This window comes from Solanum pennellii, chromosome 11, assembly GCF_001406875.1.
Source record: "Solanum pennellii chromosome 11, SPENNV200".
Taxonomy (NCBI): Eukaryota; Viridiplantae; Streptophyta; class Magnoliopsida; order Solanales; family Solanaceae; genus Solanum; species Solanum pennellii.
Window position 1 is genome coordinate 46,805,595 of NC_028647.1, and position 19,434 is coordinate 46,825,028.

At 30.1% G+C, this 19,434-nt stretch overlaps 1 protein-coding gene across 1 annotated transcript; it reads right to left on the bottom strand.

The window, feature by feature from the left end:
- Window positions 1–247: 247 nt before the first annotated feature.
- LOC107004998 (serine/threonine-protein kinase-like protein ACR4) lies at window positions 248–3,564 on the bottom strand. The gene has a single exon (XM_015203447.2). It carries the CDS (start codon window positions 3,138–3,140, stop codon window positions 453–455), a length of 2,688 nt encoding a protein of 895 aa, XP_015058933.1. The 5' UTR covers window positions 3,141–3,564; the 3' UTR covers window positions 248–452.
- Between the last annotated feature and the right edge of the window lie 15,870 nt (window positions 3,565–19,434).

A 19,434-nucleotide genomic window follows, 5' to 3' on the forward strand; every position in this document is an offset into this window, starting at 1 on the left:
GAACTTACCGATGGACTCAACATCTACAATATGTATTTATTTACATAGTAATATTTTTCGTCGATGGAATTTGGATGAACTCCTAACAGAAGGCTCGCTCCACCCACGCACATTGGACATGTTTGAGTTGATTTGGCACCGGTACATCTAAGGGGTCATTTGGTAGTTGAATAGGAACAAGTTATTCATGTATTAGTTTTTCGTATCACTCATACGATATGATGAAGTCTAGTTTACCAAGAAAACCTCAAAATAATCAGAATTGAATGCATAAAAAGAAGAAGAAGAAAGATTGAACTTACAATTACAGGATCAAACATCTAGCTAAAGCTTGAGTGGAGAATTCTTGATCACATTTATCAACATTTCCCTTTTACTTGTATACATTTCTTCCACTAACAAAATAATTAAGCATCAACATGCATAGCATTTCCTTTTTAGTGTTATGTTAATTAGAAGTTGTGTTTCAAGAACAAATGTTCATGAGGAGAAGCTGGTCCAATTTCTTCTTCCAAACTTCTCAATCCATCAGTTCCATTTCCACAGTTCCTACTTTCTAAATTTTTTGCTTCAACATCTGCGTCCGATACTGAAGACTTTCTCCTCTGAGATGATGCTACACTTGGGAACGTAATCCAAGAAGGAGCTCTGAATTCGACATACCTCTGATCCTCAGTTTCTGCAACATCTGTTGTTTCCGAGGTTGATCGATTTGATGACGACTTCTTGTGCATTCTACTGCTTCCTAGAACAACCTCTGTTGGTAAGATAGGTTGATCATTGCTTGGACTACCCATCAATTGAGCAAGTGCTCTCTCCAAAGCTGTCGTTACTTTATCCATTGACGGCCTTTCCTTCCCTCTCATCCTCACGCATTTGCTGGCTATATTAGCGATTCTTCTAAGAGCTTCAGCATCAGAAGGTGGTTTCAAAACTGGATCTAGTATTGCTTCTATATCACCAGCTTTGATTAAAGGGACTGCCCATTCCACTATGTTCCCTTCGTCGTATTGCATGTCAATGGCTTTACGACCACTGAGAATTTCCAAAAGCAAAACACCAAAGCTATAGACATCAGATTTGGTTGTAAGATAATGTAGTCTGTAGTACTCGGGATCAAGGTACCCAAGTGTCCCTGCTGGTAACTCTGCTAATGGGGAACTGCTATTAGCCGGTCCAAGCAAGGAAAGCCCAAAATCAGCTACTCGAGCATTGTGTTCTTCATCTATAAGGATGTTTGAGGACTTGATGTCTCTGTGAATCACGGGTGGACATGCATAACCATGCAAATATTCGATTCCCCGAGCAGCTTGAACTGCAATGGTTACCCTTCTTATCCAATCCAATTGCTCCTTCTTTTTCCCGTGTAGATGTTCGTGTAACGAGCCATTAGCCATGTACTCATAAACTAGCAGTCTCTCTCCACCCTCTTCACAATAACCTAGCAAATTGAGCAAATGAGCATGATTTAACCTGGACAGCAAGTCGAGCTCAGTGTGGAATTCCTTTGAATTCTTCTTCATGTCAGATGACATTATAGCCCTCTTAACAGCGACCACAGTACCGTCCTTCAAAACGCCCTTGAACACACACGAAAAGCTACCCTTTCCAACTTGTGATTCTTCTTTGAATCCCTCAGTTGCTCTCTCAAGATCTTCATACGTAAACATCTGAGCTCTCCTTATCTTAAGATCATCCAAATCAGCCCTATCTTTAGCAATTTCCTTTGGGAAAGAACCGTTCTTCCTAGGACTAGGACTTCTCCCTGAACATCTACAGTTCCTTAATTTGTAGCGAACATATACGATCGAAGTCAGAGATACAACACTCACCAAGAATACAGCAAATGCAACCTCAGCAACAATTACTGGTAACTGGAGTGACCAAAATTTCGCGTTCTTCTTTCCAGAAACAGCAGTAGAACAGTTGTTAATGCAGTCAACAGAGGTACAACTAGAACAATTATACGTACACTGACTGTCCCTAGATGAACTGCATTCAACCTGTTGATACATTTCAGCAGGACAGCCATTGGTGCAGGGAAGGCAAATGCGAGAATCAGGAGACTTGCAAGTTGTAGTTCCATTGTTAAACTCATAGAAGCCAGACGCACAGGGTCTAGGCTTGCAGACTCCAGGAGAAACAGCGAGTGGTAGCGATGAGGGAAAACCAAACCCCCAACAAACAGGCAAAAGTGAAATTTCCGCCAGGATACCACAACTAAAGTAGTCACCAGCTGCTATCTCATAAAACCTAACTCCACTAGGAGGTGGTGTGCTTTTCTCAACCCTATAACCCCAACAAACGACATGACGGTCATAGCTCCTAATCCCACAAGCATGAAACTTACCACCAACAACCGATATAATCGGATCACTAGGGGCAGCCAATTCAACATTAAGTTGAGCAACAGAGAATTCTTCTTCAAGATTCATGCTCCTACCCCAGCAATACACTTGAGAATTCACCCCTTCTAGAATCCCACAAACATGATATCCCCCAGCTGCAATCTTAATAAATCTCAAATCTTTTGGTGCTAGGGTAATAACCTGACTACTAGTTTCATCCCCCCAACATAAAACACTTTTATTAACAGAAAACAAAGCACAATTAAACTCAGAACCAGCTGAAATAGAGTGGATCTGACCTTCAAAGTCATTATTTGTAGTCATATTATAACCCCAACAATCAACAAGTGAAGTGTTCCTATGCTTCCCCATTAAAGGTTGCCTTAGTCCACACAAATGATTTTCACCTGCAGATATTTCCAAATACTGAGACCCTTTGATCATAGGCTGAGGCACCCCCATTTGTACAAAATTACTTTTCCCCCAACAATAAGGCTGATAAGAATCCATCAGAAGTCCACATACAAAGCCATTTCCAGCAGTAAGACCAATAAAAGGGAAATGAGCTGGAGTTGAATATATTATAGAAGATGTAGAGCCATAACAGCTTACCAAATGAGATCCATCTGACTTCAACCCACAAAAAACAGAACCATATTCACCATAGGAAATAGCAATGGAAGACATTGAACCAAACCCTGATACTTTTGAAAATATCACAATAAACATAAAAGCTCTTACAAAGTATCTACATTTCCACATTACCACACACCACTTGTATAAAAATCCCATTACACAAATTAAACAATTAAACAAACCACACAATCAAAAATTCATTGCTTCCTTCCACCTTTATAGAACCAAAATACCACTCCTCCTTCTCCATACTAGCTCATTTGATTCATCAAACACACCAAAAAAACTAATACCAAATTATTACAATACTCTCATTATCAGTACAATTAAACAAAATTTGTAGCTGAGAACCAAAAAGTTAACAGATGATGACATTTTTTTTAGCCCTTTGTTGTCAAAGTTATCGGTGGCCTGTGGTGAAAGAGAGGGAGAAATGGGGGCCATTAAATGCTTCAAAACTACATCTTCTCAAAATAAGCGCAGTGTAGGTGAAAGCATTAAATGGAAAATTTATTACAAAATTGATATTTCAATGCCTGTATACCTGCACACATGTCCTCTCTTACTTTCTACAAATAACAACTTCATTTTATTCAAATTTTTTCTCTCTTCTTATAGAGTACACCATAATTAATTAAAAATTTTCCCATTATAGTTGTATCTACTTAGTACAATCATTATCATAATCCCCCCCTAATCATCCTAAAATTGCTAGCTTTGAAAATTTTCTTTCTACTTTTTTCCGCAAGTTGTCCCTATGTCTAATAATAGTTTATACACCATACTATTCCTCTCTATCTAATCACTTACTAAAACTAAATAGATATTTACCTTTGGGAGGGGTTAAATGGCCAAAAGGATTTTAAAAATTATAAGATTTTTTTATTTTAAAATAATTTTTTTTTTTATTTCTTAGTTAAAATATATTAAATTTAAAAAGATAAAAGTATTTTAAAATAAACTTCTATTTTTTAGTTAAAAGATATTAAAGTTAAAAGAATAAAATAATATTTTAAATTATAAAATAACATAAAAAAATATTCATTCTGGATCTATTTTAGCCTTGCTATTAAATAATAATATTATTTGTCCTCTACCATAATTTTTCAAAGTATTATATTTATCAAAGTCAAAGAATAATATAATAATATTACATATTATTTATTTTTTGTTAAGGGATATGTCAATTTAATAGTGAATAATTATTATTAAACAAAAAGACTTGTCTACTTAATGAAATTAATGAATAATTTTACACTTTAGTTCCTAAATTACCTTCATCACTAATTACAGTTATTTTCTTGTTCCATTTTTCAAGATATTATTGTTATTATATTCGAAAGATAATATATTTCTTCTGTCCCTAGTTATCTGTCCACTTTTTGAGTTGACACATGTATTAAGAAAAATAATTATTGATATAGTGATTATTGAATTTACCATTTTACGTCATTAATTATGAAGTTGATAAATTAAAAATTAAAAATTTTCAAAAAAGTTCTTTTCTTTTCAAAGTAGTTAAATAAGTGAAACATTTTATCCCTTTCTAATTTGTTTAAAAAATGAGACAAATAATCAGTAATAGATGAAATAGTAAATTATCTTTTTATTTATAATTTCATAAAAATCAGACAACTGTTATAGAATAGAGTGATTATTTATTTATTTATTTTATCCTGTACAGACATTTATGTTCTCCTAAAGGAATTAATTAATACTTCTTCAGTGATGATCTAAAAACACAAAATATGATTGTGGATCTGTGTTGACGTGAGTCACATATTTGTTTTGGTGGATGATAATGTACTTGGGCATTTCAAACCTTTTTAACTCTATTTTATTTTTCAAATATATAAAAAAAAATTCAGACAATCAATTTAATATAATTTTTATTTTATTCTCTAAAAACTATTCTTTCCTTAATATATATTACTAACTCCATTTCAAATTTATTAAATTGTTGAAGTGTTTCACACCCTTTAAGAAAAGAAAATTAAGATATAAACTGAACATAATTTATATATTTATCCTTATTAATTATTGTTAAATTTATAATTAAAATAACTAAATATCTAATTAAAAACGAATTCCAATATTAACTAATGAAATGTAAAATTGGAATAACATTCTAAAAGTAGTCTTGAAAATGAAATAATTAAGTCAATTTTAAAAAATGAAAATAACGCAACAATTCAATTAATGTGAAATGGAGGGACTGCTATTTCTAGTTCATGTTTGTTTCTTATTTCATAGTATAACTCTTTTCTTTTTCTTTTTTTTGCCAACTAATTACTTTATATCATTTTTAGAGTTAATACCTCAGATGGTCACTCAACTTTGCACTATTCTCTCAGAAAGTCACTCAACTTTCAATTTTCCCTCAAAAGTCACTCAACTATGCACTCTTCTCTCAGAAAGTCACTCAACTTTCAATTTTCCCTCAAAAGTCACTCAACTATCCACTCTTTCCTCAGAAAGTCACTCAACTATCCACTCTTTCCTCAGAAAGTCACTCAATCTATTAAATTATTTTTAATTAAAATTTATTGATATTAATTATTTATATAACAAACCAAAAATTTTAAAAAATAAATTAAATCATTTAGTGATCCACCCACCTAACCCGACCCATTAAAAAATATGATATGACCCATTTTATTTTATCTTTAATCCTAAATTAATCCCTCTCTTTAACCTTGAATTAGGATTAGATTAATTTAGGATTATAGATAAAATAAAATGGGTCATATCATATTTTTTAATGGGTCGGGTTAGGTGGGTGGATCACTAAATGATTTAATTTATTTTTTAAATTTTTTGGCTTGTTATATAAATAATTAATATCAATAAATTTTAATTAAAAATAATTTAATAGATTGAGTGACTTTCTGAGGAAAGAGTGGATAGTTGAATGACTTTCTGAGGAAAGAGTGGATAGTTGAGTGACTTTTGAGGGAAAATTGAAAGTTGAGTGACTTTCTGAGAGAAGAGTACATAGTTGAGTGACTTTTGAGGGAAAATTGAAAGTTGAGTGACTTTCTGAGAGAATAGTGCAAAGTTGAGTGACCATTTGGGGTATTATGTGTTATAAAGTTTTATTTTTAAAAATTTTAGTTAATATAAAATTATATTTTTTTCTAAATTTCTAAATAACATAACCACAATCGACAACAATACTTTGGATCATATCCTAATTTTTTTTTGAATAATGCTAAATCTGGAAACGACCTACTAAATTATTATTGTGATAATTATGTTATGTATTTTATTTTATCTTATATTTGAATTATTATGTTATTTATTGTATCATAATCTTGTATTTACATTGTTATGTTATGTATTGCATTTTAAATTATTATTTTTTCATCTGATCATTTTAATATGTACTCTTTTTAGTGAAATTTAATTATAAAATCAAATTATATTAATGAAAAAAAATTACAGTACTATTAATTTAGGATGAAAGTAGTATATATTAAATAGTTTTTTTGAATATCATATTTACAATTTAAAAGAATTATGAATATAAGATATTTAATTAGTGACATTACGTGTAAAATAATATATTAATTAGAAAAAATATAAATAATAATAAAATATTGAAAAAGTGAAATAGAGGGTGTGAATAGTATTTTTTCAAATTTGAAGAACAATTATTTGACTATCTAAATATGAAGAATAGAGAGTGATATAGAGGAGGTTTGAAGTGTCAATTCTCTATATTTTTACCCTCCAAATGTAAAGAATGAAGAGTAAAACAAAGATTGGTTGGAGATGGTCCTATTATTAGAATATAGATTGATATAGTAACACCACATGTAAGTTATTTTGATAAGATAGATGCATATGTTAGCTTTGTGTATTATTAATATTTTATTTGATGTATATTCTAAAAAGTTTGAAAAATACTCCAAGTTTGATTGAAATTGTTGTCAGGAATACCAAACTTTATGGAGGACCTTTTATCACATTCACTATCTAATAGTCACTCTGTCCACTTTTATTTGTCATGCTGCGCTTTTCGAAAGTCAATTTGACTAATTTTCAAAGTTAATTAGATTATATTAATTCAAATTTTAAAAAAATAGATATTCAAGAACTATATGAAAAGTACTGTAAACTGCAATTTTTTGCATATCAATATGATGAAAAAATACATCTTAAATGTTAGTCAAAGTTCTAATAGTTTGAATCTAAAAATAGAAATCATGACAAACAATAGTGGACAGAGGGAGTAGTGTATTTTAAAGATATATTTGTGCCCACATGGACACATTATTATATATAATGATGCAATATTTTTTATCTCCACATGAGCATATATATCTTTAAAATACACTATTAAATAGTGCATTGGGGTATAAGGCCATTTCCAAAGTTCGATAGTTAGCTTATGTATAACTAATGTATTGAAGTTTGTGTTAACACCACAATTTTTTGTGTATTAGGCATCTCCAACCTTCAACTCTATTTTATTTTCCAAATAAAGAGTTCTCTATTTTTTCTAGACAATCAACTCCAATCAAATTCTCTGTTTTACTCTCTAACTAATCTCCTCAATATTATATGAATAAATTACTTATATACACATTCTTATTTTTCATTATTTGTATTATTCCATACCATTTAAAAATATTTCCAAAATCACTCTTTTTCTTTTCAAACATCATTCTTCCATATGCATAAAGTTTTAGACGTTTCTCATCCTATTTTTACTCCTTATTTCACTCACTCAATCTCTTCCTATTTTCACTCACTCAATATGTTCCTATTTTGACTCCCTCAATCTATACTTCTTTCATTTTTTAATTTTCAGATTTGCTCTCTCTCATCTCATTTATTTTGATTCTTAAATTACCCTTTGTTAGTGTCATCACTGATCTGATACATCACAGTCACAATAAATTTTGTTTTATGCAATGTATCATATTCATATTTAAGGTATTGATATATAACGCTAATGTTGTTGAATATAACATATCATTTACATGTATTAAGTTCTTTAATGTACCATCAGTTTTATTCAAATTTAAAAGGCTACATAGAGAATAATAAATCAGTTGTATGTTATGTATTTGCACCCTGTAATATTTGTTTAGTGTGCGATATATATGTACATTTACCCAATAATAATCTTGATTTATAAGTCGTAATTTTCTATAAGTGGAGCATTGTGTATCAGATCCAACAATAGGTATATGATACACACTCATTATTTGAAAAACAATCTTATTTATCGTATAATCTGCACATGTATAACTAATTATTAGTTCAAACTAAAATTTGATCAAGACTAAAAAAACGATACAAAGAAATGTGAAGAAACGAATAACCAAGACATAATTACTTAGAAACATCTTGTTTGGAAAAATAATGATGAGACTAGATTATATATGATAGTCAACACATATATTATTATGTGAATTGGGATTTGGGAGTTGTTAATTCTTTAAATAAACTATATATTATATTAAAGAATACAAATTTCTAATTTTATGATAAAGAGAATTTAATATTATTTTAGAATTAGCTAATGGTTCTATATATAAATAACGCCTTCAATTGATACTAAGGTGCCTTAATTGTTTCAGTGTAAAATGAAAGTGAATATTTCCTTCCTTTATTGTTTTATTTTTTTGAAAATTTATTTTTGCAAAAGAATTCTAAAAAGAGTTAGGCGAAGTTTGATTTGGTAAAAGTTTAAATTTTAAAATTACATGTATCTGATACTTAATAACTATCAGATAGTAATGTATCGATCTAAAATATAATATTTACGGACAATCTTTACTTCTCTAATGTATCAAATAGAATTACAGTACTTAGTAATGTATTAAATAGTTTAGTAATAATAATGTATCATGAGTAATATATACTTCTTGTCCATAATGTAACTTGTCTAGTTAAATCTACCACAAATACATATTTTTCGCAACCTTATTGTATCAGATACATTTTCAACTAGATCATGATACAATATATAATGTATCTGAAACATGTTGAGTAGTACCATCTTAAGAGTATTGAGACATATCCAAACTTTCACAGATCCAAACTTAAGTCATTAAAGACATTCATCACCATCATTACATAATTTTATGAAAATTAGAAATAGAACCAGAATTTCAGAATCATTCAAAAACACAGCAAAAACAAATTGTTGAATTGAATGCAATTAGGTTTACAATTCTTGACAGCTTAGGCAAGAGACTTCCACTCTTTGTTTTCTCTAATTACCGCTGCTCTCATTCTTCTGATATATGCTTCCTTCTCCATTCTCTCTTGCTTCTCAATCTCATCTTGATGAAGAGCGATCAAGACTTCGGATTCATAAATGAAATAGATTGTCCAACGACCTTCATAAACCACTGTTGACACCCAATTGTGATCGACCTTTAACCATTTTTAGGAATGCTATTCGATGTAATGCGTATTTTAAAAATATTTAAATTTTAAAATTTTAGTCGATTTTGCATGAAATTATATATTTTAGTATGTTTACTTTATAAAATTATTGTTAAAATATTTTAAAATTATTGATGAATTTCGAATGTTTTAAAATTTAAGTAATTTTCGATTATGTAAAAATATTTATAAAATTGTAGTATTTTAATTGGATGACATTTTCTCAATTTTCCTCAATTTTTTTAAAATTGTAGCCTATTTTATTCTAATTTCTTTCAATTCTAGCCCATCCAATTCCAATTTTATTTCGATCATAGCCACTCTTTCATTTTCAATTTTAACCGATTTTATTGCAACTTTAGTCATTCCATATTCAATGCAATTTGACTTTAAGACTCCATATTTTAATCTCATCCGTTCATTTAATTAATTAAATACTAAATCAAATCCTAGCCCCTCATCTCTTCTAAAATCAATGGTGCAAATTTAATCTACCTTTTCTACCAAAGAGACATAAACCTAAAAATTTTTTTTTTCCTCCCTCACCCATATCTCCAGCCGCCTCTCTCTCCCTCCATTCTTTCCGGTGGGAATCACCACCTCCAAGTGGTGGCAGGCGCCCCTCTTCCCCTCTCCGTCTCTCCGTCCCCCCCCCCCTTTTTCTCTTCTCCCTCTCGCCCCTCTTCTCGTCTCCCTCCTCTTCTCTTCTTCTTTTGCAGGCAGCAGCCGCCGCCGAAAGCAACAGCTCTGGTCAGCGAACTCCATCAAGCGTCTTTGAAGTTTTAAGACGGATCTATGACAGATCTGTCCGGGTTAGTTTCTCTTTTAAATTATAAATGTAATTTGCCTAATGTTATGAATGTTATCGATGAGCGAAAATAAATTGTGAGTTGCTTGATCTTATGGACTGTTTTTGTTGATTTTCCGAAAATTCTCGAAGCATGTGTATATCATATGCTAGTTAGTTTTGTCTCTCAATAAGTCTTAAATGAATTTTGGTGTGGATGATCGTGTGATGTTGCATCTGTGTTAACTGATTAGCAATTAACTTATTGTGTTGATTTAAAATCGGTCCATAAATTTTTAAATTTAATCTTTGCGTTCGTTTTGAATCTAGATTGCTTAAGTATAGTGTAGATTACTTGATAATGGATCGATATGATTACAAAGCATTTTTTCGTATTTGATTCTGTGTTAATTATATAAATAATATTGTTAGTATACTATTATTTATGGCTATCCTTGATTGACTTATGTGACATGCTTATATGTGATAAAAAAAATGTTAAAATCAATTTGCTAAAATTATAGATTAAATCTTTGCTCATGTGATTAAAAAAAAAAGGTTTCTTACTTACTTATTTTTGGGAAGATATTTACACATTCTGAAAATATTGATTTTCTAATTTAGCTCTCTCTTAAAATGAATTAAAAATATTAATCGATCTCCTTTTCCTTCAGTGTTTGTCTAGATTGATTCTTACATATTTATTTATTGTAATTAGGTAAATGTTTGACCTTAAATTATTTCCTTGTAATATTTAGTTGCTCATGTATATGGTAGAATAATAATCTTTTTTTAAAAAAAAATCAATTTTGGCTCTTCATTAGTTAAGGAAAAAATAATTGTGTTCTTCTTAATTTATTCTTATTTGTTTATATTTGGTAGCATGATAATAATTTAATTTTAGTTCTTCTTTATTTAAGAAAAAAAATATTATTGTTTTCCTAACTTTTATTATTACAAGTTTATTTATGGTAATGAAATATTCTTAGAATTTTCTGATTGGTCCTCCTCTAAAATAAGGAAAATGGTACAATAATTGATTCCTCAATTTATTTATTTTCCTTAATTAAATGCACCCCTTTTTGCTATATAAGTAGACCCTTCTCTCATTCATTGAGATACTAACTCTTGCTACAATTTCTCTCATCCTCTCATTGCTCATACACATATTCATTCTCTCAACTCATCACTCATTCTTCTAATACAAGTTGATAATCTTTTCTGTATAATTGGTTAGTCCTCTTTATTAATTTTAATTTAATTTTTTGCATAATTATAATATTTAGTTTTTGAAAAATGAAACAACAAGGAAACATCCAAGTTAGTTTCATTATCCTTTTACGTTTGATAATATAACTATGGTTATTCTGTATCCCTTCTTGTGTATTATTTACATATATATAAGAGTAATTTGTTACTATGAGCATTATATTTACAACTATTTTCTCATCGTATATGTGTTACATCACCTCTTCTTCCAAGTTTTAAACTTAGAGTTCAAGATGTTGAAGATTTGCCTAGAAGAAATTGTGGACGAAGCCTCGTCCATTTTATTATATATATATATATGTTTATTCGCTCTTTATTTTTACTTGTAATGTTTGTACAACTCTTTAACTCTATATATATAAAATAAAATATTTTGGGGAGATCACCTAAGGGGAGGGAATTTACATGCTACTTGTTTATCGCAATTGTCAAAGTTAGAAATCATGCCTATAGGTATTATGCGATTTTAAATCTTTTAACCACCTAGAATTTTTGTTTATAGGTGTTGTAAACTAACCAATTTTCAGCATGCTTAGCGCTTTGTTTGTTAATGTGTTTTAAAATAACTAGATTTCAATAATTTTTGAACGTTAAAATCAAATCTTAATAATTTAGTAGGCTCATCGGTTAGATGTTAAAATATGTCATAACTTTTCAGCATTGTCTTATCGCGTAGAAATCATGCCTAAGGATTAAAATGTTTTTTTGTCATATCATTTGGAGTTACAAAATCATGCCTATATGTGTTGCTCCATTCTGAACACCTAGAAATCATGTTTATAGGTTTGTAAATAAATTTTTAGCATATCCATAATTAAAATAAAATTTGTTGTGCATATTTTTGCCCCTTTTAAATTAGCTAATATTATTAATTAGTAATCTTATTTGTCCTCTTGAAGATTTCCGCACTTATGATGCAATATGTTTTTTTAAATAATAATAAAAAGAAAAGTTTTGATGCATTTAACAAATTTCTTGACTTTTAATTACATTTCATATTAAAATCTTTGCATTTAATTTATTGACTACATTAATGCTCTACTAGTTTATTTTTTTTACAAAGATTTACAACATTCTTTTTTAGTCATTTGTTCAATCCTCCTTTAAATTAAGCCGACGCGTCCCCGATAGTACCACCTATCCATGATTTTCAAAAGGAATTATGTGTATTTGTACGTAAATATTTATGTGCCTATATGCAAACTAAATCCTTTTTAAATCATCTTCAAAATATAAACTTTTATTATTTTTTCTAAGACTGACCTCAAAAAAAAATTGTTTTTATGGTGGAAGAGCGCGATTAACAATATCGTGGCATCATCCCTATAAAGAAACAAACATTTTTTTTAATAAAAATTCTATCCAAAAGTTGCTCAATTTTTCAAAAAAAAAATATGCACATCTTATTCTTGTTTGGTGCGGCATAATAAATTAAATTGAATTATTTTTATTTGTGCATATTATGTCTTCTTGTTATCTCATTATTAATTGCTTAATATTTGGTCAATATTTTTAATCACCTAGATCGTATGCTCAAATAATAAATAATTGAAGTATTCTTAATTGTTTAGTAATTTATTGGGGTAGCTTAAAATAAAAAAAATATAAGAAATTTATTGGCTTATCTATTTGTCTATTTGTCTCCTCGCTTATCTTTATTTAATTGATTAATATTTGTTGTGTTTATTGTTTCCATCGCCTTTTAGCATGCTTAAATAATCAATTAAAATAATAATTTGAGCTATTTGTTCGACTTGTTATATCATATAGTCTCGATGCTAAATTAAATTAGAAAAATGAGTTTAATTGTTTATTTGTTTCTATCACCTAGCCTCGCATGTTTAAATTAACTAAAATAAAAAAAATTAATTGCTTAAAATTATGTCATCACTTAGCAAGCTTAAGTAAACTAATAAATGAAGTGACCTTATTTGCTACTTGTAACCCCCACATAAATTGCATGAGATACGGCCAGGACCCACATTTGTGGACCTCGAGGGATGCCTAACACCCCCTCGAGGTAATTAAACTCTTACCCTGATCTCTGGCTCATTGACCTTAGCTAGACTTAGTAAGGTTATATAGGTGCCCTAACGCGCCTTAATTCGTTAGGTGACGACTCCTTAAACTTAAAATTTCAAAAGAGTTGTTAGATCGTGCACAAAACCCATTTTTACGAAAAAATGGAGCGCGACAATCACATCGCACACCCAACATCAACAAAATCGATATATTCATCTTCTACAATGATTTTTTCTAGTTATTTGAATTTAGAAGTTTTTCGATAGTAATGGTTCCTTGATGGAGAAGTTGTGATTGTAAAATTTCAAATTTGTGAATCTGTTAGGTATTACATGCATTATTTACAACATGTCAGGCGTGATTTATGGGATTGAAATTAATTAAAATAAAATTTAAGTTATTTTTTTCTTTTTAAGCATAACAACACCATTGAATGTATCAGAAATTATGTATCCGGCCACCACTTATGTATCTATATCCCTCTTATTTTAAGGGATTTCTGTAAATGAAAACTAATAGGGATAGGATGTACTTTATATCTTAAACTATGTGATTCCTATAATTTATACATTTTATATTACTCCCTATATTTTCAAATTAATTGAATTGTTAAAGTGTTTCACACCCTTTAAGTAAAGAAGATTAGAGTAATTTCCCTAGATAGTCACCCATGTTTGGAAAATTACCTAGGAATATCACTTATGTTTGTTTTAGGACTACAATATCATTCAACTTTGCATATTTTCCTCAAATTATACTTGACATAAAAAATATATTATCTCTCTCCTATTAGGATGCCATGTCACATTATTTATTTATTTATTATCAAAAAGGTATGCTTTAAACCTATTTAAACTTTAGGTTGCAATATGTTTCTTTTTTAAATATTGTTTTTTGAATTTATGTTTTGTGGAAATGTTTTTTTTTTTTTTTAGATATATAAAGATAAATTTTAAAAATGAATGAAAAAAGTACCATATTTCTACAACTAACATTGTTTTAACTATTTTTTAAAATAAGTTTCTTTTAATTTTTTTAATGATAATTATTATCTTTTACTATAAGTTTTTCAATTGATTTTTTAAATAATTATTATAGTTGTTTTACGGTGCACTTTTTCTTCTCCTATTTAGATAGATATTTCTATATTCCATTTTGTTAGAGCATTTTCTAAAATCACTGAAAGTGTGATAAATATAAATAGACACTACAGTTTTTTTCTGTAAAATAATTCAATTTTCATTTTTCATTTTTTAACCACAAAAATTGAAATTTGAAGCATTTAAAGATCTTTCATTTTTTCCCCGTAATAGTCATTACTGTTTTTATAAAAAAAATAGTTCAATTTCATTTTTTCCTTTAAAATTGAAATTAGAGGCATCTAAAAATTATTCATTTTTTGCCGTTACAGTTTTTTTAACAAAAGAACTTTTTTTTTAAATTTAAAATAGCTATATTAAAATTCATGTTTTCTTTCATTGTATTTTTAGAGCATATTTAAAATGCTTCTTGAAAAATTAAAATTCTTGAATATTTGTGATGCTGACATATGATACTTTTTACTTTCCTATTATATATAGATAGATTTCTTTAAAAAAAAATAGACAAACTCATATATTATACCCAATAAAAAAAATTATATTAAGAACTGTAGTATGAGCTCCTCCGGTTCTCCAAGAAATTATGTGGGCTCCTCCGGTTCTTTAAAAGAATTAGAAAAATATTAATAATAAATTTAAAAATGTGACATGACACCCTAGTAGGAGAGAAATAATTATTATTTAAAAAATTAATTGAAAAACTTGTAGTAAAAGATAATAATTATCATTAAAAAATTAAAAAATAGTTAAAACAGTCCACTAGTAGTTAGTTGTAGAAATAGAGTACTTTTTTTTCATTCATTTTAAAAATTTATCTTTATATATCTAAAAAACAAAACATTTCCAACTGAACATAGATAGAAAACAATATTTTAAAAAGAAAGCATATTGCAACCTAATGTTTAAATAGGTTTAAAGCATATTTTTTTATAATAAATAAATAATGTGACGTGGCATCCTAATAAGAGAGAGATAATGTATTTCTTGTGTCAAAATATAATTTGAGGAAAATAGGTAAATATGGGTCATATTGTAGTCCTAAAACAAACGTAAGTGACATTCCTAGGTAATTTCCCAAACATGGGTGACTATCTAGGAAAATTATTTAGAAGATTAAGACATAAAACATACATAACTTTTCATATTGTTAGGTTATTAGCATTTTAATAGTAATATTAACATATTAAATTGCTTTATTTTGGAGTTATAAGAATGACCATTAGTAGGCATTTGTGTTTTAAACTACCAATTTAATCATGCTATTCATCTTTGACTTGGTAGCCATGTAATGCCATCACTTTATTTCATTCTTAATTCCTCCATTACTCTTTGTAACCTATGTAACTCCTATTGTAACCTATGTAACCTATGTAACTCCTATTGTAACCTATGAAACTCCTAAGGCCATTATCTTCAGTATTTACTACCTCCATTATCTTCCTATTCATTGCTAGGAAGACTTCTTGTAGTATAAATAGTGGTGGTCTTCATTTGGTTTGGGACACACAAAACACAAGAGAAAACAAAGAGTGAAAGAGTTAGTCTAAAAGAGAATTCTTATTAGTTGAAGGGAGGTGTTCTTTTTTGTGGAGCTTTGGACTCAACTCTTGTCCAGAATTGTTGAGTTATACTTTGTGAAGGCTGTTGTATCCTGGAGGGAACAAGTCAAAGAGGACTACTGCTGGACCGGTGAAAACATTTGCTGCAGTGGGCTTGAATCTCCTTAAAGAGAGCGAGATATCCGCGCCTCAGCCTGAAGAGATTACTTTCTTCATTTTATTTTCAATTGTAATCTTGCAATTTTATTATCTTGTAAGTTTTTTCACTAACAATTTTAAGGAGATTCAAAGATGGCTACAATTGAAAAAACCGCGGATGTCAAGATGGGAGATCTTAACAAGCCATTTCGGTTCAATGGTAACCATTTCAAGAGATGGAAGGGTAAAGTACTTTTCTACTTAAGTCTTCTCAATGTTTCTTATGTATTAACCGAGAAGAATCCAAATAAAGAAGACATCACCACTATGAATGATGATGAAACTATTTCTCATCTAGAGAAAGTGGAAAAGTACGATGGTGATTCCTATAAGTGTCGGTATTATCTTCTTAATTGTCTATCTGATAATTTTTATGATTATTATGATAGAACTTACTTTAGTGCAAAGAAAATTTGGAAGGCATTGCAGAGTAAGTATGATACCGAAGAGGCTGGAGCGAAAAAATATGCAGCTAGTAGATTTTTTCGTTTCCAAATGGTGGACAACAAATCAGTGGTAGATCAAGCTCAAGACTTCATCATGATTGTTGGAGAGCTTAGGTCCGAAGAGGTTAAAATTGGAGATAACCTTATTGTTTGTGGCATAGTGGATAAACTTCCACCTTCTTGGAAGGAATTTCAAAAAACTATGCGCCACAAACAAAAGGAAACCTCTCTTGAAACCTTGATAATGAAAATCCGCATGGAAGAAGAAGCAAGGGGCCAAGATGCACTTTTACAAAAAGAAGAGAACAACATCACATCGAAGGTAAATTTAATTACTTCGAATAATGCTACTCCTGAAACTCACAAAAATACTTCTTTAAAGCCTAAGAAGAAAAAATTCAAGAAAAATAATGGTAGACCTCCCAAGAAAAATAATGGTGAAAATCACCAAGCACAAAATCAACAAGTTCAAGAAAAGGGACCATGCTTTGTTTGTGGCAAGAGTGGGCATATTGCTCGATTTTGCAGATTCCGGAAACGTGGTCCTAACCCTCAGGCAAACGTTACCGAAGAACCTTTTGTGGCGGTGATTACCGACATAAACATGGTTGAGAATGTTGATGGATGGTGGGCTGATTCTGGTGCAAACCGTCATGTCTGTTATGACAAAGACTGGTTTAAAAAATATACTCATTTTGAGGAGCCCAAAACCATCATGCTTGGTGATGCTCACACTACTCAAGTGCTTGGAAAGGGAGATGTTGAATTGTGTTTTACTTCTGGAAGGATATTAACATTGAAAGATGTACTTTATACTCCTTCTATGAGAAAAAATTTGATGTATAGTTTTCTTCTTAATAAAGCAGGCTTTAAACAGATTATTGAATCTGATCAATATGTAATAGTGAAGAAAGGTATTTTTGTGGGGAAGGGGTATGCATGTGATGGGATGTTTAAGTTGAATGTTGAAATGAATAAAACTTCTACTTCTGTTTATATGCTTTCTTCTACTAATTTTTGGCATGCTCGTTTGTGTCATATTAATGATCGTTATGTTGGAATCATGAGTAGTTTAGGATTAATCCCAATGGTTAAAAAGAATTTTGAAAAGTGTGAGGCTTGTAGTAAAGCCAAGATCACTAAAAGGCCTCATTTTCAAGTTGAAAGAAAAACTGATTTGTTAGAATTAGTTCATACTGATATTTGTGAACTTGGTGGAATTCTAACTCGTGGAGGTAATAGATATTTTATCACTTTCATTGATGATTTTTCTAAGTTTACATATGTTTACTTGATGAAAAATAAAAGTGATGCTTTTGAAAATTTCAAAACTTATCTCAATGAGGTTGAAAATCAGTTTGGAAGAAAAATAAAAAGAATTAGAAGTGATAGAGGCCGTGAATATGAATCAAATGAGTTTAATTCTTTTGTTAGATCATTGGGAATAATTCATGAAACTACTCCTCCTTACTCTCCTTCGTCTAATGGAGTAGCAGAAAGGAAAAATAGAACTTTGGTTGAATTGACTAATGCCATGCTAATTGAGTCACATGCACCTTTAAATTTTTGGGGTGAAGCTATCTTAACTGCTTGTTATGTGTTGAATCGTGTGCCTCATAAAAAGTCTAAATTGACACCTTTTGAATTGTGGAAAGGTTACAAGTCAACTTTGGGATATCTAAGAGTTTGGGGTTGCCTAGCCTTTGTAAGGCTAATGGATCCCAAGATTACAAAGTTGGGTAAGAAAGTTACTACTTGTGTTTTTCTTGGTTATGCTTCAAATAGTACAACCTATAGATTTTTTAATCTTGAAGATAATATTGTAATAGAATCTGGTGATGCTATTTTTCATGAAAATAAATTTCCTTTTGATACTAAAAATAGTGGGGGTCAAAGGATTGAACAAAATATTTTGTCACTACCTAGTTCTTCTACATCAACTTTGAAAAATAAAGAAATTGGTAATTTTGAGTTAAGAAGAAGTAAAAGAACTAGAGTAGAAAAAGATTTTGGTCCTGATTTTTATGTGTTTAATGTTGAAAATGACCCTCTAACTTTGAAAGAAACATTATCTTCACATGATTCTATTTTTTGGAAAGAGGCTGTAAATGATGAAATGGAATCTCTAATTTCTAATAAAACTTGGAAGTTAGTTGATTTACCAACGGGTTGTAAAACAATTGGTTGCAAATGGGTCTTAAGGAAAAAGTTGAAACCGGATGGTTCTATTGATAAATACAAGGCTAGGCTAGTTGCAAAAGGTTTTAAACAACTAGAAGGCCTAGAATTTTTTGATACTTTTTCTTCGGTAACAAGAATTACATCCATTAGACTTTTAATTACTATGGCTGCAATTTTTGATTTGCAAATTGTAACGACCTGTTTAGTCGTTGGAGCAGCAGAGTTAATTTCTGGAAATCACTGTCTGGGTCGACGGATCCCACGACGGACCGTCATGGGCACGACGGACCGTCGAGGGGGTCTCGTTCCAAAACACTTAGAATTTAGAAATTTGGGTACTGAGATCGACTCTCTGAACTTCGCGACGAAATGGCAGGACGGACCATCGCCGACATGACGGGCCATCACAGACTCTTTAATGAATTGAGTCTCTGAACTTTGTGACGGAAGCAGCAGGACGGACCGTCGCAGGCACGACGGGCC

Excerpts from the sequence above, each read along its gene's own strand:
- LOC107004998 (XM_015203447.2), bottom strand. The coding sequence starts at position 3,140 with ATGGGATTTTTATACAAGTGGTGTGTGGTAATGTGGAAATGTAGATAC.